Source organism: Malus domestica, chromosome 01 (genome assembly GCF_042453785.1).
Source record: "Malus domestica chromosome 01, GDT2T_hap1".
Classification (NCBI taxonomy): Eukaryota; Viridiplantae; Streptophyta; class Magnoliopsida; order Rosales; family Rosaceae; genus Malus; species Malus domestica.
Window position 1 is genome coordinate 29488274 of NC_091661.1, and position 21115 is coordinate 29509388.

The 21115-nt window shown below is 36.7% G+C and overlaps 3 protein-coding genes across 6 annotated transcripts; 1 reads left to right on the plus strand and 2 right to left on the minus strand.

The window, feature by feature from the left end:
* Positions 1 to 4556: 4556 nt before the first annotated feature.
* On the plus strand, positions 4557 to 6448 carry LOC103440291 (F-box protein PP2-A13-like). Its single transcript, XM_008378970.4, has 3 exons — positions 4557 to 5018; positions 5146 to 5264; positions 5852 to 6448. Exons 1-3 carry the CDS (start codon positions 4707 to 4709, stop codon positions 6276 to 6278), a joined length of 858 nt encoding a protein of 285 aa, XP_008377192.1. The 5' UTR covers positions 4557 to 4706; the 3' UTR covers positions 6279 to 6448.
* Positions 6449 to 6972: 524 nt separating this feature from the next.
* Positions 6973 to 13148, minus strand: LOC103440270 (probable transcriptional regulator SLK2). Of its 4 annotated transcripts, none has more exons than XM_008378960.4 (10): positions 13014 to 13148; positions 11108 to 11871; positions 10728 to 10859; positions 10508 to 10556; positions 9939 to 10153; positions 9783 to 9851; positions 9158 to 9258; positions 8957 to 9050; positions 8778 to 8847; positions 6973 to 8177 (listed from the first exon to the last, which is right to left on the minus strand). In XM_008378960.4, exons 2-10 carry the CDS (start codon positions 11744 to 11746, stop codon positions 7264 to 7266), a joined length of 2283 nt encoding a protein of 760 aa, XP_008377182.1. In that variant the 5' UTR covers positions 11747 to 11871; positions 13014 to 13148; the 3' UTR covers positions 6973 to 7263. The 4 variants fall into 4 exon arrangements, with proteins under 4 accessions (XP_008377182.1, XP_008377174.1, XP_008377167.1 ...); XM_008378952.4 differs by having other exon boundaries at positions 11108 to 12117; XM_008378945.4 differs by having other exon boundaries at positions 11108 to 12370.
* Positions 13149 to 14876: 1728 nt separating this feature from the next.
* Positions 14877 to 16513, minus strand: LOC103441293 (E3 ubiquitin-protein ligase BIG BROTHER-like). The gene is made up of 6 exons (XM_070812462.1): positions 16385 to 16513; positions 16055 to 16273; positions 15888 to 15932; positions 15413 to 15549; positions 15014 to 15122; positions 14877 to 14912 (listed from the first exon to the last, which is right to left on the minus strand). Exons 1-6 carry the CDS (start codon positions 16511 to 16513, stop codon positions 14877 to 14879), a joined length of 675 nt encoding a protein of 224 aa, XP_070668563.1.
* Between the last annotated feature and the right edge of the window lie 4602 nt (positions 16514 to 21115).

Genomic DNA, 21115 nt, shown 5'->3' on the forward strand with positions numbered 1-21115 from the left:
CCCCTCAACGCCCCCTCTGAGCGTGATAAGCCAAGGCTGTCTGAAATTGAAAACTCCATCTCTATCTACAACTCCACAGTCCATCTCTATCTACAACTCCTCCACAGCCGTTAACTTCTCTCAGTTATTTTGTCTTGTGTATATTTGAATTATTTGTAATCGGATATAAGTATCTCATGTGACAACCTGGTCGATCACTTGTTCTATATTCATTGAGTTGACAAGCCAAGGCTGTTTAAACCTCACTCAAGTATTCAATGAATTGATTTTAGGCTACAATCCAAAAACCTTAAACATGATTTACAATTCAAAACCCTAGTCTGATATTTAACCTTTTGGCACCCCTGCTCTCTCTCTCTCTCTCTCTCTCTCTCTCTCTCTCTCTCTCTCTCTCATATTTTGTAGAGTTCAATTTTATATTCTACCGTCGTAGCTTATTTTTCACAGCCATGGTGATGGAAAATTGGAATCCAATTTCCATAGAGAGAGAGAGAGGAAGAGATTGTCCTTGTTAATTGGTGGCGGATAAATGACTTATTGTTGGGTAAAAAAAATTGGAAGGGGATGAAGAAGATGCATAGGGTTTTTCGTTTTTTGTTTTTTCACGTGTAATGCATTTTTTTATTTATATTTTTAAAGGCTTTTTATTTTTATGTTTATAAGTAATTAATAATAAGGGCCAATTTTTTCCCTTCGCATCAAAACATTGCCCGACGAATTTTTTGTCCTGCGAAATATCTTTGTTGCAAAGCCTTTGACAAAATTCTAAATGTTGACTAGGTTTGCCCGACCAATGTTTTTTTATCTGATAAAGTCATTTGGCCCGATGAAATATGGTGCATCCAGCAAAATATGATTGGGTAAATTTTAATTTCTAGTAGTAAATGGTACTTTTTTAGAGTTTTGGTTAACAAATAAGATTCTATAATAAAAAGTTTAGGTAATATATAAACAATCCCCAATATATTTGTGTTAGGAACAAGAGTTAGTGATCCAGTGGTAAATGACGAATTGCGAGACTTCCTTCAAATTAAAAACTAGAGATCTTGGGTTCGAAATCCGATGTTGGTGTGGAAGCTAGACTTGTGGCCAATGAGAGGCTGAAATACCTCTGTGAGTATTCCCGGATCTCTGTGTGTGTGTATTTGTGTTAGGAGTTGAAGTTTCTTGAATTAGTGCCAAGTTGCACTTAGTTTGGGTGAGAGTGCTACTGTATACACATGATTCATGTGAAGTTCTGAACAAGTTGACGATGTCTTGCTGTTTTAGATCATAATTAAAAATTATCAATCATATATATGTATATGGGGCAGATGACACGACGTTTGACACCACTCCTAATCCATTATGTTAATGTTAAGATTTAATTATCTTTAACCTTTTTATTTCAAAAAGATAATAAAAAATAAGGTGTCACAGATTCGTCCGATATAATTTAAAACTTATGTCAAAAACATGATGTCACAAATTCACTCGATGTATTAAGCCTCTTAGAACTTATTAATCATATATATTTGTTACTCATTTTTAGCCGTGAAACACAAATTTTTATATGATATCATGTGTTTGGCACATCACTAGAATCTATTATATATAAAACCGGAGATGTGATGAACAGTGCAGCACAGTGGAGATAAGATTTTTGATGGCCAAATTACCAATTTACCCATGCATAATTTGAAATATGATTTTGGGTAGGTTTTGATTTTTTTTGCTGAGGGGCAGTTTGGTCCAATTATTTTTGTCAAAGTGGGTGACACCAAAAATTTTGTCCCATGTGTAAAGAATAAAAAAATGAAAGGGAAGAGAGAAAATAATAAACAAATGACAAAGTTGATGGTGCTCACGTGATATAAAAAAGATATTTCACAAGCGGATAATAATGTGATTAAATAAATTGTGAAATGATTTTTTTTATGTAACAAACTATATTATCTACACTAAGGGGAGGGGGTGTGCTTAGCCTCACAATGGTCTAACAATAATATGATTCGATCAGTTGTTTATTAAATATTATTTTCTCTATTTTTAAACATGTTCAAAACATGTAAAAAGCGTGTAATGCTGGTTATAAAAAAAGTCTTTCGCACACAAATAATAATGTAATTAAATTAATTGTCAAATGATTTTTTTTTTAACAAATGATATTATCTACACTAAGGGGAAGGGGGTGAGCTTGGCCTCACAATGGCTGGCAATAATATGATTCAATCAATTGTTTATTAAATATTATTTTCTCTATTCTTAATGTAAATTCTATAGAGACCAATTTTATTATGTGAATTCAGCTCTTTTAATTGGTTTAAGAGAGGTTACTTCTAGCATGATCTAAAATGATTCATTTACTTCAAATATTTGACTTTCTTTTTGTCAATTTACGCATATAAATACATTTAAAACATGTAAGTAGCGCGTAACACACCGTGATTCAAAAAATACATTATGCACCCACGTGAGCGCGTGCATGAAGGCTACTATTAATAAACGATGTAACTAAAATATGGGAGCGGGGACCCTGGTTTCCTTTGACTTTAGAATCTCCTTAACCTAACAATATTACGACCATAGTTTCTTCAAAGCATATGGTAATTAACGTTGGAATGTGTCAAAGGTTTGGAAAAACAAATCTTTGTCGAAGGTTTACTAAACCAATAGGTTTAACCTATAAAACAGGAAAATTATTTTCCTACTAAAGCTATAAGCATGGTATGGATTCTTACCCAGCTCTTAGGATTCATCAACGATGGGCAATGCATCTCTCTTTTGCACTAGAGATAGGCCCGCAGAGATGAAGAAGATGACTTCCTATGGAGTTGGTTGATAAAGGAAGGAAACCAAGAAGATGGAGACCACTCACGTAAAAATAGAAGATGACGATGATATGGATGACTTGTTGGACATCTTAATTCCAAATATATAAATATAATTTTCCATAAATCATGTTAATTAAAGTCTTGTACCAAAAAAACAAATCTCTAATTGAAAAATTAGAAGCGTAAATTTACAAATGAATGAAAAGTTCATTCAATAATTAGTGGCTGACTCATATATATGGGAGAATAAAGAAAATTTGCGGAGATGGAAATATAGTCAACGAGTCTAAAGATTTTATTTAAAATATGCTTATGCTTCTTGGTTTAAATCTAATTTATTGACAAACTGTTATTTACATGCATGCCATGAGTGTGTATATTATACTAATCATATAGAATTGACATTTGAATTTGAGAGATTTCATAAAACCCAACATCAATAAACTTGTTTCAAATTGGAAGACTGCTAGGTTGTATATTAGCTCACGGAAACGTCTTTTTCTTTGATTTTTTTTCAATCTAAAAGATATAAATAAACCAAAGTACAGATAAAAAAAATAAGTGAAAATTCATTTTTCTCGTATAATTAACCAAAATTCCTTGTGTCACAAGACTTCATAGTTCACTAGAGGAACAAAAGCAAGTAGCCGCGAATTAAAGGACAAAACACAAGCCTTAATTAATAATTGAAACATATATAAACAATTATCAAGGTCGAACAGCATAAAAATCTTACCATTTGGGAACATTTTGCATCCTCTTGAGGTGTCCATAAATATAATATTATCAAATAACATGCGAATTAGCCACGCGAAATTCTGATTAGGAGATCATATTCACACCTTATGAATAAAAACATGAATTAATTCATCTGCGTGAGAAAATAAATGAGTATGCTAATCATTTTGTTAATGGTACGAGAGCACCACTTTGATATTTAGTTTACTTTAATTTTTGGCCATGTGCAACTTGCGAACTTCCTGACAAATATAAACAGATTTTGCTCCAAACTTCATACCAACTAAATCTAATTAGTTGATATTGGATTATAATAAGGTGTGAATAAAAACATGAATTAATTCATATCCAGATTGTCCCACTACATCTTTGTATCCCAACCCTAATTAAAAAAACGAATTTTCTCTTCTCATAGCAAAGACTTAGATTTTAAAATTATTTTCACAATTTGTTTTCGTTTCTCGTTGGTGTAACACGATCATGTGTGTGTGTATTAATATAGGAGAATATCTCACCCCACATTGGTTTGGTGACTGATTAGTTCTCTTTTTCATGCAGCCTCAGTATTACATGAGGCGGCATAGTACTTTTGATCCTCATATCAATAGGTACGTCAAAATAAAGTTAGTGACCCTAAAAAATACATTTGTGGGAGTTAAAACTTGATTTGAGAACTTTCAACTCTTTGTTGCCCTCGCTTTCCACAAGGAATTTGTGTGTGTGTGTGTGTATTCGATGTACGTAATATAATATATCATCCATGTCTCTCATCTGTAGGATTGGATGCTCTACTGGCACTACGTACCATGAACTAGGCTATGTTTGTCTACACTCTCACAGCTATAAACATGTGGGAAGATACATAATACTATATTAAATAACATTATCAAATATAATTCTGACAAAAAGATTTATATTCCTTTTAATTCCGTGTAGTCTGTCTCATTTGTCACAACAGCGCCTTTTGCATTTCTTAAAACCCATGGCAACGACTTTATCTCCACCGTATACATGAAGAATATGGTGACTCCAGTGTCATCAATCTCTCCTCCCCTTCCTCATCAACATCTCCTCTATCACCTCCTTCTCTACCTCTCCGTGTCATAAACATAAATTTGGTTATATAACATATATATACATACACATATATGTATTATGGGGACTGGTTTCTCCTTCTTTTCTAGGGATATTCCCAGTTCTTCTCCTCCAACAAAACCGTGTCTTGGGGACTTACCAGAGAGTTGTGTTTCATCCATTCTTATGTCCTTGGATCCGCTGGAGATTTGTAAATCGGCTCAGATTAACAAGGCTTTTCGAGCCGCTTCTTTGGCTGATTTTGTATGGGAGTCAAAGCTGCCTTCAAACTATAAGTTTCTCGTCGACAAAGTTCTTGATCTTGAAAGTTTGCCCAAGAAAGAGTTATACGCTAAGTTGTGCCAGCCCAATCGTTTTGATGGTGGCACCAAGGTACCCTCAAACCCTTTTGTTTGATCTATTAAAAATAAATATTTAAGATGTATTTAGTGCTACTGCTACCAAATAATTAGTCAGTTATTATATGTATATGTAAATGGTTGTTTTGTTTTCCTCACAGGAAGCTTGGTTGGATAAGAGTTGTGGACAAGTTTTCTTGGCCATTTCATCAAAGGCTTTGCGGATAACAGGAATAGACGATCGAAGATATTGGAGTCATATCTCAACTGAGGAATCGAGGTGATCAAAGTTTCAATTTGAGTAATTTTTTTCTACAACAAAAATGAAATGACCCCTTTTTATTCACTAACCATGATTAATAAGCACTAATTGTATTAATATTGGTATAGCTCCAACTAATAGGATCTCAATGGTTAGGTCAGTGTGACCATCTCCTTGCACAAGTTATATATAAATTCCCCTTTTCGTAAATTCAAAATATTTGAGAATATCAGTCTGTTAAAAAACAAAAAAATTGGTATATAGCACCAAAGAATAATGACTATATCTCAAGGTGGGCTCCTTGGAATTAGATTTCTCTCTATTCATCCTTCATATCTAAGCTTACAAGAATTGATTCTTAATCAATAACTTGCCATGCATTTTGGTGGCATCATCCTTGAGAACAAGCCAAAATATGATACGTACGACCCTTATGCAATCTGTCTTCCAATAGCTTGAAAACTTGTATAATTTGCATGCTTACGCAAAGAACCCTATATTACACGTCTTGATTAACCCTCTTATATATCAAACCTGCCCTATAAATCTGATTAAATAAATAATTAAATGGGTTTTAGTTTGTTTTCTGACATTTAATATTATAGGTTCCACACAGTTGCGTATCTTAAAAAATTTTGGTGGGTTGAAGCCCTAGGTGAACTGGAGTTTGAGTTTCCCCCAGGGAGCTACAACCTGTACTTCCGGCTTCAGCTAGGCAAAACTTGTACGAAAAGATTTGGCCGGCGAGTATGCACCGTTGATCAAGTCCACGGGTGGCACATCAAGCCGGTCCGATTCCAGTTATCGACCTCCGAGGGCCAGCACGCTGTATCCGAATGTTATTTGCATGAAGTAGGCAGCTGGGTTCATTACCATGTGGGTGACTTTGTTGTCAACAAGCCTAACATGCTAATCAAGATCAATTTTTCAATGGTCCAGATTGATTGTACACACACCAAAGGTGGTCTCTGCTTAGACTCTGTGTTAATAACCCCAAGCAAGTTCAGAGAAAAGTTAATAAAATGTACGTAGATATCTATATATATACACACACATATACATGTATGTATGTGCATATTTAGAGAAGCAACCCTAACCGAAAGCATGCAATTTGTTCTGTTTGGCATCTTAATTTAGTGAGGGGGTGGCTCAGATAACATGTTTAAATTTGAACCAAAGTAATGTGCATGTCTTTTGCCATATTCTCATTCTTTTGTGTTTCAATGTGAATGGCTTTCCCAAACCAACGCGTGGGAATGGCTTTTTCATATTCTTTGGTATTTTGGAAGAAAAAAATAAATAAATAAACCCTATAATTTCATGATCACAAGGAACTTTCATAGAATAGATACACCATTATCAGACATTTTAAAGTAAACTATATAATGTCATGTAAAGACTGACTGACCAACGTAAGATGAGTTATTGAAACTAGATATTATAGTAGCAGTGAACTTATTTCATATAGGTTGTCCAATCTTCTGGTTTCATGGCAATGTAGAGACACTGACCGACTGACACACGATTATTTGGCCTACTGGGCGACGAGACGTTGCATAAATTACTGGTTTACCACACAATCTGACGAGTCATTTGTAAATATTTGTACATGATCCGTGCACAGTTAATGTATAGACTCCGGAAAAACCGCTTCAGCATAATTTAAATGGTTGAAGACGCAAGAAACGAGAACACTTGAAATTGTATAATTTGCAGAAACCAGAAGTGAAATATGTAAAATATCATATAACTGGGAAATTTAAAGCTGTTCTCAAGAGTTGTTTTTGGTCCAATAGATTACACTTGCAAGACACGGAGACACATAAACACCTTCAAAAAACACAAAAAATTCCTACTCAACTGAACTACCCAAGTACAAGTGCACGATGTCACAACAATACTGAGACCAAATCGAAACGAAAGGGGGTGAAAAACTGCTATTTTAAATTGTCCTGTACAAAGATATATGCCGGCCACATACCCAATGGGAGCCAATTTAGGCCAAATTATGTTAGCGTCACGCCTTCCAGCCATACATGGTATCGTCAAGATCGCTGTTAAAGAAACCATTTTCTGTGAATTCACGGGCAATGTCTTGTACCAGATCCTCCTGCAGGTGAAGGTTTGAGGGTAAATCCGGGGCTCGCTGGTTGTAGGCATTGTTACCACCGCCGCCACCACCTCCTGCGGAAGAGTCACTGTTTGCAGTGGCTTTGAAGCTGTTACTCCTGCTTGGAGCAGGGCCGTGACTACCAGACATATTGGAGGTGGATGGAGCTGCAGCTGGATTGTTGCCTCCAAAACTCAATCCATTCCTTCCCACACTCCCATTTGCGCTTGGACTGGGAAGAGATTGTTGTCCTCCCCCGCTGTTATTGGACATCTCCTGTAGCAGTTGCTGGATCATCTGTTGCTGCAAGGCCTGGTTGCCTTGGGAGCCGGTTGAATGATTTTGTTGTAGCAAGCTATTGGAACTAAGTGACCGCTGCTGCAGCTGCTGCGGCTGTCGCGAGGGTAGATGGGGACTTGACAAGGCACTACCAGGTAAGCTCTGCATGGATCCTGGTATTAAAGCAGCGGCACCTCCTTGGAATGTTGAAGATGGGCTATGATTGGAATTATTGAAGGAAGAAGATGCCTCCTGTTGAAGAGAGTTCGCATTTGAATTCATTGAGTTCTGCCTCAAGAGCAGATTCTGGTAATTAGTTAGTGCCAGAGCAGCTTGTGCTGAACCGCTCATAGCTCCACGCCCACCAGCCATCTGGTGGTTATTCATTTGGTTATTCAGTCCAGGATGCAATGCCATTAGCTTATTGAGTGTGTTCCTGTCGGTGGGCAAACCCTGAGCACTTGCTAACTGCTCCATTTCCTGCATCTTTTGCATCTGGAGCTTGGCCGCGGTAGCATGCCGAGGATAAACCTTCAAGCCCTCTGCAATTATCAACATAAGTTACTAAGAAAATAAATCATTATAAAAAATGTCGGTCATAATTGTTGCTAGACAATTTAATACGCAATTGATTCAACCAACCAACAGACTACGTCAATGGACCACTGTAAAAGGGGTGAAAGGGAACAAGAAACACAGGAGAAAACAAAAAACTAAGCAACCAAGTACCAAATTCTCCACCGCATTAAAGATTGACTTGAATTAAGGCCAAATACTGAACTAAAGAAACAATGACAAAACTACTTCCTACAGGAAAATAGGTTGGAGACGACAGGTCTGGTGACCAGAGAATGTTAGAGGCCAAATCTCCATTTATATAATCAGACATAATACTCGAGATGTATATCTAGCTCAAAATTGAAGATTCCACAAGATAATGCTTATCGCAGTATGACTCAATAAAGCTACAAATAGTAGCAAGTAGAGTATCAGTTGTGTAATCATGTCATGGTTTGTTTAAGAAGCTCGCTAAGATAGTGCTGTGCATGCATGTAAAGCCAAGACGGTACTAACAATCAATATCCATGCAAAGCAGCAGCAGAGATTTACAACATGGCAACATGGGGACAAGGGAAACTAACCAATTGGCCCAACTTTGTTCTCCCTGCAGAAGTCAACCAAGTCCTTCATGCTATTGACAACTTCTGAGATCTGTCAAAAGTTTTCAGTAAGCAATTAAGACAAAACTCAGAATAAGAAAATATAACTTAAGTTTATTTCTTAAATCAGAACTCATGTCCATAAATGCTATAGCATATACCTGCAAACACCTCACATATCTTTTGGAAAAACCCAAGTCATTTAACGACTGCAACTCCAAACTCTTTGCAAGCTGCCGTCCAGCTGTCAGTACCCTGAGGAAAACAATCAACATCAGGGCAGCCCTTCGGAGAGGAATCAAAATCTAATACCCAAGTACTGAAAAAAAAGAAGGAATTCACTGATCCATTCATAAACTCACATATTGCTGTTTGTTTGTAGATCCTGCTGAGAGATCCCGTCGGATCCACTTTCAGCTATTGTGCTTTGACATTTCTGAGCAACTTGAACCAACTGATTCACCTGAAGAAAAAAGCATGCTTCAATAAGTGCGAGATATAGAGTCTGCCCAATTTTATCTACTTTTCTTTTCTGCTAACATTGTGATGTATTTAATTACAATGAATCACTGAACAGAAAATACGAAAATTAGAAAAATATTCCCAGCCCAACTAAAATCAAACTAAGATGGTTCATAGGAATACAATCAGATTAAGGAATAACACCACTATACCAATTTAACATGTCTTAATAGATTCCCAAAAAACCTTTACACATGCATTACAGTCTAAGAGTTAAAAATGTCATTACAGGTTCTAGAATTGCACATTTCTCATAACACATGAGCTAAATCACTGGATATCACTACCGATCATCATATTCTCACAATCACCAAACTCAAAACTGAGAAGTACCAATAAAAAATAAAAAAATAATGATTACAATGTAAAAGTGCTTCTAGCTAATGCATACATAAAGTATATATAACGCATGTCAACCATCCAAATAAGAGAAAAACATAAATTAAGGCAAACATAGACCAGTACCTGCGGAGCAACCAACCTACGAGGAAGAAGTTCTTCATGTCGTCTTGCACAGAATTCCCAAGACAATATCTGATAAAGCATAAAGTAGAAGGTTTGAAGCAGGTTATTTTCCAAGTCACAGAAACCAACAGTCAAAATTAAGAATTCTTTTCTTACCTTTAAATCTTGCGTAAATATGATACGAAGCTGACCCTCCCGAACAACACGAAGTTGCTCATATACACTCTCTTGAACTGCTTTCCCATACTCCAACATCATGACACCAGAAGGAAATCTACATTCACGTGGCAAGTCCAAGAACAAAAGCTCATCGATGACTCCACTGCCAAATTTGATTTCATTAAGTCTAGGAAGCACTTCAAATGTCGCCTCTGTAACCATGACGTGAAACTAGTTGGTTAGTTTCAGTTTAAAATACTTTAAATATTTCAAAGAGGTGATGCCATATGAGATCTCTATACATTTCTAAGTTACTTGGGCACAGAAATGTTTTTCAGGAGACTAGTGATAGAAAATGATCAATTGTAAGGGGCATCAGAGAAGAAATTTAAAAAGACAATGAGGGTAGTGTCCATCTATGCAAAAAGCATAAAAAGTGGACCAAGAAGTACCTCAAGACAAATAAGAAGCAAAAACTAATTGTTTCCCCAAAATCATTGTTCTAGTTTTGTAAAAACCCTTGGCAAGGTCCCAATAAACTAGCATAAAACTTCAGATTTTCTTACCAAAACCCCTTCCAGATTTAGAACCACAAATGTCACATTGCCACGCGTCCTGACCAAAAAGAAAGAAAATATTCACATGTGAGAACAGTTGACGTTAGACGTTAACTATGCAATTGCATGAATAAGAGTATCATTTGTAGATACAGACACGGTCACTTATGATTATACAAGAAACAAATCACATGACTGGACAGACGAGTTAACTAACGCATATACTGACCATAGCAGCCTGAGGGAAAACACCGAGTGCGTGATGCCCAACATTATCATATAATGACAGGCACCATCTTTTCTTCGCACGAGGAGAGTAATACTCTGTAACAAACTTCCTCCAATAAGCAATACTATTGTCCTGTCAACAAAATCCACACATAATTAGATAAACCTAAGAGTTTTATAAAACGTTCTTGATGTAAAAAAGAATGTCAATAAAAGATCCCACTGAATTGAAATTGGTCCACGAATCTAAGAAATAGTATGAGTGTATAAATAACATATTTATAACAAAAAGGAAGATGTCTATAATATAAACCCAGCTAAAATGGAACTGAAGAGGGAAAAAAGGTTGCACAATGGAGTGCATTAAACACGGGAACTCACAGCAGGTCGTTGCCGCTGGTGGTATAAATATTGCATCAGCCTACGAGCACATACGCCACCATCATAGGGGCGCTTAATGGAAGATACTGGCTGCATTGCTTGTTGTTGAAATTGCTGTTGTCTCAACTGTTGTTGTTGTTGCTGCTGCTGCTGCTGCTGCTGCAACTGGGCCCTCTGGAGTTGAGGCATTGACTGCAAAATCTGTTGCTGTTGCTGTTGCCGTAATCTCTGTTGCTGAAGCATGGTTTGTAACTGGGGATTTCGACCTTGGAGTTGCATTGGATCCTGTCTTTGCAGTAACTGTTGTATCACCTGTTGCGGTAGAATATCTTCCTGCTTGATATCCAGACGGGGTTTTTTCTCGACATGGGCCAAATTGTTTGGATCCTGAATAAAGGTTCCAGGTACTCGCGCTCCCATGGGAAGGGAAACCTGACCAGTTTGGGATGTTGGTAAGGAAGTAGCACTAGAAGGCCCTTGCTGCCGTTGGTTCTGGTGTTGCTGATTCTGCTGAATTTGTTGAGAATTCTGGTCATGATGAGAATTTTGTTGCACTACGGAAGACCCATCCACAATCGATGACCCTGACATGCTAATATTGTTGGAAGAGAAGGACATGGGTGATGCTGGTAAGCGCATGTATGACTCGTTATTGATGCTTGCACTTCTTTGCAAATGGGGACCTCCAGAAAGTACAGAGTTTGCATCTGTGACCAAAGAACTTGCCCCAACACTTAGACCTGAGTTCGCCACACCGCTCAAAACTGCATTATTCATGTCCCCAGAAACCGGACCGAGATTTGAACGCCCAGTTCCGGGAATGGAATTAGAAGAGTTCCCGAAAGATGAGCTCAAGTGTGAGTTAACTACAAGCTGAGACTGCCCATCCCCTTGGAAGAAAATTCCAGAACTTGGTGAAGACTGAGCTATTCCTCCAGCCACCCGAGAAGGCACCATAGGAGGCACCGCCCTTTGGTGGCCAGAGTCTAAGTAGCTCTCCAGAGCCAGGCCTGACTTAGTATTTTTACAATAATTAATATGCTCAGCCCACTCAATCGATATGAAAACAAAAGAAATAAGCAACCCCTCTAAGAAAAAGGATCACAAATACAATCTGGGCACTCTCACCAGTATAAATACAAACAATTTCAGACACCCCACCTCACTGTCACTAATTTCACCAGTTATTCGATAAATATGCTACCCAAGATGGTGCACAATTTATATTTTCTGTATGAGCTTTCAACAATTTCTCATGGGGATCTAAGATAAACAAGAGGAAACAACACTATCAGCAGTAGGACCAGGAAAAAAAAACTAAAAATAGAAACTAAACTATATTCCAAACCAATACCGGCCAGATAAGTAAATTGTAACGAGGCAAGAAACACGAAATCCGACTCAAACCCAAAGCCCCCCCTAGGGTTCCAAATGTTGATTTTCTACTGAGCCCCACAAAAACCCTAATTTCCAACCAAGCTACCCTTGAAACAATGATATTAGCTTATCAGCCCTGAACCCCGTAAATTCTAGAGGATCTAAACCCAACCCAGTTCAACCGAATCAAAAATTAACAAAATACAATTGGAATAATCAATTGTTTAGCTCAATCTTTATCAATTAAACTGATAATTACAGACTAAAGACGAACTTAAAGCAGCTCCAGCTCAAATTTTGAACAAAATTAAACTAGTAAAACTCGTAATCAAGCAGATTAACAAGAAGATCGAGCAGCGGAAACGAAATTTCGAATACTAAGTAGAACAAAAAATCAGTAAGCCTTTTGCGGTCCAGAGATCGAACAGAGCACAATTTAATTAACCAAATTAAATAACTTGAAATAGCAGCAAAAATCGAAGCAAAAAACTGAAAAATTAATCGAGATAAATGTACGGCAGCTACTGACCTCAGGAATCGGGAGCTCTAAGAAGCCGAAACGTTGCCTTAATTTGAAAAAAAATAAAGCCGAAATTTGCAGAGAAGTTTTGGAGAGAGAGAGAGAGAATTTTTAGAGAGAGAAAGAGAAAGAGAAACGGAGAGTGGAAAGAAGTTGGAGGGGCGCTGGTTATATACTAGCGCGAATCGCAGACGAGGACTGACCGGCTGCATCGGTGCCCTACCCTATATCACCGGCTTCAATCGGTGAAAGTAGGGACACGTGTCCTCTCATCGGTTGATGATAATAGTCGGTGGTAGATCGCGCGATGGCGACACGAAGACTAGACCACGTGGCGGAATGTGATTAGTTGATCTCTAGGTTACTTATTATGGGCTATGCGGGTCGTACCTGGATTAGCCTATACGAGCTGCGATCGAGTGCATCCGGCTGTAACTCAGTAGGTCTACAGTCTTTGCCCTTCTCGGTAACGGAAACGAGGACAAATATGACAATTCGCATGGTAATTGAAGAAAAATGGACACGTGTGGTTATCCTATTGGATGTTTTTTCTGTTTCCGTCTAATCTCTTTCCTCATCCTTCCCTCCTCCTATTTGAATGGTTACGATTAAGTTACGTTAACATTTTATATTGATTTTTTTATAAAAATAATAAGACAAAAAGCAAAGTGTGAGAGGAGAGGAGGGAAAGGGATGAGAATATAAGAGGAGAGAATCCTACTCCCTTTAGCATAAGGTGTTGCTATAGAGATCTTGTCTAGATCCCTTCCTCCTAATCCACAAAATCATAGAATTCGTGTTATTGAAAATTAATTTAACGATTGAAGTTATTATAATTTTTAAAGTTGGCTCCTATTTATAATCGTTGGATCAAATTTCAATATCACGGATTCCCTAATTTGGTGAATTAAGAGAAAAAGATTAGGAAATGATCCCTTTCCGCTGCTATCCACTCACTTTACTTTCTCTCGTACACATCATCTCAATTTTTTATCATCAAATTAAATAAATTACAAAAAATCAAATGACATAAATTAACGAAAATATTTACTGTAAAAATGAGTGCGATGAGATAACCACCTTTACCATATAGGGTTAGCGGATAGAGACAGACTACCGTCTGATTTTCCCACGTGCGGCTTCTGTTCTGTTTAATTTCGTTAAAGATTGCCAATTGACTAGTTTAACCCCGGGGGCAGAAACACAGACAAAGGTGATCTTAGGATGTTTCAAGATGATGTTTCTGTTACCCAACAAAGTCCTACAAATGTAGGCGCGATGTCGTTTTCTTCAAGGCCCAACAAAGTCAAGATTCACACCCAATTGTAAGAGGCCCAACAAACTTCACTTTTTCATTTTTTTTTTTATCATCAATACTATAATAGGTCCAATCCGATTTAAGGAGAAAATGTCTGAAACATAAGTCGATACATCACTTATCATAGTATAAGCAGAGAGATGAGATGATATATTTTTGTGTATCTCTATTATGACATGTATCAGCTCGTCTTCTGAGTACGCTGATAAATCTCACCCAATTCAAGAGTCTCTTATAAATAAATGGAGCATGTGGGCACCCATGACTTCAATTTTGTTTTGAACCAATTATTTTTGCAATTTCCTAATTATTTTTTGGTAAATATATAATTTACCAATATAATGACTAAATTACAACTTCAAATTTGTAAATGGTATACCTTGCACAAATAAATGAGGAAAGCATAACAATTTACCAATGATTTTTCTTTTCTGTGGCCCAAAAAGACTTTTTTATCACTATAAAATGAATTTAATTTCAATTTTAAATCACGAAAATTCATACAAATATTTATGGAGCTAGCTGCTAGCGACTGTAATTTTCTCTTCCATTGCTCAAGGCATTACCTCCTTTTTGCAGATGCAGCATTTCTGAAAGAGGGAGAAATGATTATTAACGAAATTAAAATATTTTTTCAATTGTTTAATCATCTTTCAAAATAAAATAAAATAATCTTGAACGTTTTAAATACCTTATCATTCTCCAACCATTTTTTAATGCACTTTTCATGATACTGGTGCGAACATGGCAAAGTGGTCATCGCATCGCCCCTTTTATACTCCATCATGCATATAGAGCACCTACAAAATGATATAATATTATTCATCCAAATAAGCCAAAGTAATCTCTTTTTTTATCACAGTTTAGCACAAGGGGTGAACCCATATTGACAAGGCTTTCCACTTTATTGGGATAGAAGAAATATCTATTGTACGCAACCTTATTTCTGCTTTGTAAAGAGGTTGTTTACAGCCTCGAACATATGACATTTCGATCATAAATGAACAACATATCCGTTGCGCAAAGGCTCACCCTTACAGTTTTGCATAAAACACCAAAATTAAGATCAAAGATAACTGGTCTGTCTTACTCTTTGTTACTATCTTCATCTGTCGAACCGACTTTTTTCTTTGGTGGCTTGTATTTGTGAGATGGCAACATGGAAAGAATCTCTTCAGAGAGCCCTTGGTCAACACTGCCGTTGGTTTCTTCTAATGCTTGCAATTCCTAGTACACAGTACTGATTAACACTAATTGGGTTCTTATTTAAGTAATTAAAATCTTCAGTAAAAGAGAGAATTCAACTATGCCACTAGAACCATAGGTCATATACAATTCGTCACACGAAAAGAAAAAATGTGTCAATGCGTCACCTCAATTAAAACTTCGTCTCAATGATATGATATCGTACTAAATACATGCAATTTTTTGAATGCAAAATGGAATATATTGCTTTAATTAATTTTTCAGGTTGAATATATTTTACGGAAAAACTCAAAATATCCTCTAAATAGAATAACGTCATAACTCATAAAAATATAATGTTCATATATTATTGAATTTACCTCATAATTCATGTTATCTACATCGACATTATCATGGATTTCATCCTGCATTTTTAACAAATTGAAAAAAATGTTAGCCAATTAATCAAAGGTGGATTTGTCAGGTCGATGGAGTATTTAGAGAAGGAATATCGTTTGTAATATAAAAAACATAGAACTCTATATACCCTATAGTGTTCTTGCATGGAAAAATGCTGATAGTCGTTCTCCAATTCCTGCATCTGCAACGCGTGAGCTAAAGCTTCATCTTCAAGCAACTGTCGATTAAAACTTCTGCTGGGATATGAGGAGGACCCCAAGTGACTGCTTTGTGCAACACCAAAGGGTTGAAACCTGTTTGCGCCGCTGCTTCTATTTGGTGGAGCTAAAATCACTACCGGTACCGTCTACATAACATGTTTTATATAATCGAACAAAGATTAGTAGATAATTACTTTCCGCGGGCCAGCCAGAACAAATTAATTAAGCTGCATCACGCTTAATCTTGACTTAAGTACCTGATATGGAGGAGGACCTGTGGCTGGGGGAGTGTTGCAGTGATCACCAAAAATGTACGTGGAAAATTCTACGGCTTCGGGTGGGTATTCGTGTTCATTTGAACGGCGAGTTGGAATTCGATTTCCCATCCCGATAGTGTAAATTATTAGAAAATAACCCCAAAAAAGTACGAGATTTCTCAAAAATCATATGTCGGGATATTCCAATCAATTAATCTCCATGGATGAACTTGGCATATATATTTAGCAGTTGGGTCTCTTAATCATCAGCATGGGTTAATCTTTTGCTATAATGCAAAGGGATATGTCGTGAAATGTTATTAATTAGATCATGCGTGGTATTACGAGACATGATAAAGATTTGGTGCACAAACAATATATACATGCACACTAGGACTAAGTACTTTTTTTTGGGTTATCCGACAAACTTGATCAAAATTTATTTACACTAAGACTTTTCCTTATAAGTGAAGAGAAATATCACTAAACTGTAATATTAAATAACAACTCGATCAAAATTAGTAGGTGGCCTAAGCCTTCTCCAACTCTAGGCTAAAACTCAAATTTCCCCTTCTATTCCTCCCCCACCCCCCCCCCCCCCAAAAAAAAAACTCAACCCAACCCAAGGCTAAAATGTGGCCTAAAACCTAAAACTCAAATGGAAGCCAAATTTAGCTCAGGATTAGTGGACTGGCCCACCATATGTGTATATTTTATTTAGTTTTATATTTACAAATTCATTGAATCCAAATGTTAAGATCTAATTTGATGAAATTCAACGGTAAAAAAAAAAATTAACAGTCCAAATTTAAATCTAACGGCTAAAGTAATTAAAAAAAAAATCTTTCATTTGTTTCATATTTTTTCATAGTGTTTAACGAGTTTCATGGTGTCGGTTAGTGATTTTTCAGTATTTGTCAGAATCTAAATATTTTTAGGTTAAAATGTTCATAAAATTAAATTAGAATAGTCTACATAATATTTTATTTTTAAAAAGTTACTTTAAGAAAAAAAATTAGTCTAAATTTATTCTTTAATAATCTAGGCAAAAATTTTAGGCCAGAAAGGTTGAAGCAGAAAAAACTGTTTCTGGGTTAAAACCTAAATTTTATGGGCTAAAAATTTTAGATTTTAGGCCAAGTGTTGGAGATGATCTTAGGATTTACATGTTAGTGTCCTTGGCTATATTGGTTTACTTTGTTTTCTTATTCCCCAAGCTTCTATTCTTAAGTTTGTGGAATGACATTCATGATTTTTTTAATTTACACGACTACATTACTTATAATAAGGGTTGAGAATTTGGGCGAAACCAGACAATAGGTCTATCATAATAATTTCGTATTAAACTCGTCATCTATTGAAGTCAAACTTAAAATCTCTCACTTTTAAATGGAAAAAATATTACTAAACTGTAATATTAAGCGGCTACATTCAACATCTTTGAACAAGCATTTTCAGGTGGTCAAATTGAAACACAAATTTCAATTGCTCAATGATACTACTCCTGCCTTAGTATTACTCGTATTTTATTTGTAGATTTATTCGCGTCCAATTATCATGATATCCTAAGTCTGCATGAATCAAATTGCATATACATATATTTTGAAATTCTGGGTTCTTTATATTATGGTTGCATATCATATATGTTAATGTTTTTTCATAATTATCGAATTGAAGTTTTGGGTGCACTAGCCACAAGTTATACAGAGATAGGGTGAAGGTGTTTTTTTTTATCGTTAAAGATGAATTTCATTTACAAAAAAAAAAAAGTAACATACACATATAATACAAATCAAGGAGAGAAGGAAAAGATGATAAGCATGGACTTCTAAAAAAAATCGTTTGGTTTGAAACCCCCAATGTGGAGGCACAATCCACCAAAAATAAACTTGCCATCACAAATAATCATTGACTCTGCAACTCCGATTCCGCCTCCAAAAATGGCGTCAGCCACGGAGGAGAAATAACATGATTGAAACCCAACTTAGACGCAAACGGAAGTCCTTCCCTCGCTGCAATCAATAATTCCACAGCTGGAGAGTAAAAGTTCTTTGTTTTGATCAAATTATACCACAGACTCGCAGAGTTAAGTATACAGTCAATAATCGTTGTGAGTGCCACGAGCTTGTGGACCTGACCATTTTTAATCCAAATTTTTTTTAGGACATTATTATTGGCGCTTCAAAAATCTCATTCTACACTCCAAATTTTCTATATTTGGAAAGAAAAGTACACTTGTGAGGAGTGTAGAATGAGATTTTTGGAGTGCCAATAATACTTCATTTTTTTTTTATCCAAATTTACAAAGGATGCATTTTGTTATTTTGTAGTTTGCACCGTTTCACAAAACTCTATGATATCAAATCATCTCTCTAATTGTTTCCCTTTTTGTCTTCTTGGGTTGGCCGAATTTGCCCATAGAGCTTTTGTATATGATTTTCGACAGATTGTTGACGATTCATGGTCGTTTGCATGCCACGACGTTGTATGCTAAAGGACAGAAGAAGTAAATGAGTTAAGTTGACAACTCCACTGCTCTTGGTTTCTGTGGATCTAGTTCAATAGATGGTTATGATTTCAGAAGACCCGAACGACTGCATTTTTATGGTTATGTATGAGTGTTGTAGTGAATTGGGTTTTATTTGACTTGGTAAAGACGCAACATGGACTTATGTTCATAAACAAGAGGATTATTATGGAAGCTTTCCTTTGAGTTACGATGTTGTTCGAGTTTAAGATAAATTTTTTTTTTTTTTTTTTGAGTACATCGGTATTTTTACAATAAGGGGAGAAGGGAGTTTGGCAAAGCTACATAATGGGCAGCCTAATTTGGTATCGAATTCATCATCCACAAGATTTGAACCTAAGACCTCTCACTTCCAAGTGAAGAAGAATACCACCAGACCATAGTACTGAGTGGCAGTTGAAGATAAAGTTTACGCCATTGATAAATGGAGCAAACTTTTGGCTTTTGACATGACGGCCCCTTGCTCACCTAAACAAATTTAGATTTAAATTTCCACGGCCATCGGCCCCTTGCTTCGGCTTGGAGCTGGTGGCAAGCCTTCCCCTTCCCTCCTAGCCTCTCCTCCTCCTCCCCTCCATCCTCCTCCCACCCCATCATCCCCTTTGTTTCTTCACGTTTCTTTAGTTCTGTCTCGCCCCTCCCTCTACCTCCTCTTCCCTCCGCTTCCCCGTCTTCTCTACTATGTCTCCAACACTTCTCTGTAGTTTGGTTGAGTCTAACCATCTTTGTTTCTTAATGAATATGAGCCGATTTTGTTGCTCCTAAACTAAAGGGTGTTAGTTATGGGCGTTCCCTGCTATGGCTTGGTTGGGTGCCCGCGATGGTTGGTAGTAGATGTTGTTTGTGTCGATACGGTGATTTGTGTGGCCTCATTATTTGTAATGGCTTTATGTCAGGGTTCTAGTGCTAGGTTTGTTACGTCTATCATCCTTCCTTGTGACAAATGTGCAACGTATCTTTTAGTGGTATGTATGGTAGTCGCATAGGGGTTTCAAATTCATTAATTTGTGTTTAGAGCGATCTTCCAGATCAAGAAATTGACCGCTGAAAAATGTACTCTTCTGACACCCTATCGCTTCTGTAAACAAAACAAAAATTGACTTAAGCAACCTTCAACTTGGTTTTAGCCTGTTGAAATGTCCGACATCGACCGTATCAATGAGAAAAAAAAAAGAGTTTAAATATCCTAACCTCACTCCAACTAACACCGAGACATTTTGTGATAAAACTCCACATGGATAGTGCATGTGGTAATTACCAAGTTGGGGACAGTATTGGTGCTGTTGGAAGTGGGCCCTCGGACCGTCTCTCTAATAATTCTATATGATATTAGAGCCAGAGAGCGGGCCCGTACTATCCTGCCACGTGATGGGTAGGTCCCCTTGACCTTGCGCGATGATGGTGGGTCCCTTGGCCTCGCGTGTAGGGTAAGTTCTCTTGGCTCCACATGGTTGTCGATGTGTGAATCTCCCACGTGGGACCCAATTAGTGGGTCTTACGTGAGGGTGCGTGTTGAAATATCCCACATCGACTGTATCAATGAAAAAAAAAAGCCAATGTTTAAATGCAACGAAGTTTATATTTTATGACGATATTTGATTTTTTTATCATGCAACTTGGTACCGTTTAGCCTCAATAGCCCGATCTCGATCTTATGATCTTAGGGCCATCTGCGTCCGTGCGAATTGAATTTCCCTATTAGAACTCCTTCCTTCCAGTAAGAAGAGAGGGGTTAGGAGAATCACTTGATTTGCTTATCTTCTTTCCATATTACTTATCTTCTTCTCAATTCGGAAAGATTTTATGGTATTTTTATAAGATGAACTGGTCGCGAGATTACGAAACATTGGTGTCAAAGATTCAGTGGGATCTGTGATCTATGCAAGTGCAATACTAGTTGAGGTTCATTGGCTACATACACCAGTTGATACGTGAGATATATTTTAATGACAATATTTAATATTTTTTTCTTGCAACTTGGTACCAGGTTTTATGTAGTGCAATACTAGCTGAGGTTCATTTGGAGCATGTAGCTACATACATACACCAGTTGATATTTGATATATATTTTCTTAATGATAATATTTGACTTCGTTTTTCTTGTAACATGGTATTGAGGCCATATAGAAACGAATACACAGCTAGTGTTCTGGATTAGTTGTATTTTTCAATTTGTTAATGAAATATTTTAATTTTATCTCTCA

Excerpts from the sequence above, each read along its gene's own strand:
- LOC103440291 (XM_008378970.4), top strand. The coding sequence starts at position 4,707 with ATGGGGACTGGTTTCTCCTTCTTTTCTAGGGATATTCCCAGTTCTTCT. Across the intron at positions 5,019-5,145 it reads GTTTTGATGGTGGCACCAAG|GAAGCTTGGTTGGATAAGAG; the intron begins GTACCCTCAAAC and ends TTTTCCTCACAG. Across the intron at positions 5,265-5,851 it reads ATCTCAACTGAGGAATCGAG|GTTCCACACAGTTGCGTATC; the intron begins GTGATCAAAGTT and ends TTAATATTATAG.
- LOC103440270 (XM_008378952.4), bottom strand. The coding sequence starts at position 12,064 with ATGGTGCCTTCTCGGGTGGCTGGAGGAATAGCTCAGTCTTCACCAAGT. Across the intron at positions 10,154-10,507 it reads TAAATCTGGAAGGGGTTTTG|AGGCGACATTTGAAGTGCTT; the intron begins GTAAGAAAATCT and ends TCATGGTTACAG. Across the intron at positions 8,178-8,777 it reads GAACAAAGTTGGGCCAATTG|AGGGCTTGAAGGTTTATCCT; the intron begins GTTAGTTTCCCT and ends TGATAATTGCAG.
- LOC103441293 (XM_070812462.1), bottom strand. The coding sequence starts at position 16,513 with ATGGGAAATCGAATTCCAACTCGCCGTTCAAATGAACACGAATACCCA. Across the intron at positions 16,274-16,384 it reads CAGGTCCTCCTCCATATCAG|ACGGTACCGGTAGTGATTTT; the intron begins GTACTTAAGTCA and ends CATGTTATGTAG. Across the intron at positions 15,550-15,887 it reads TAGATAACATGAATTATGAG|GAATTGCAAGCATTAGAAGA; the intron begins GTAAATTCAATA and ends ACTGTGTACTAG.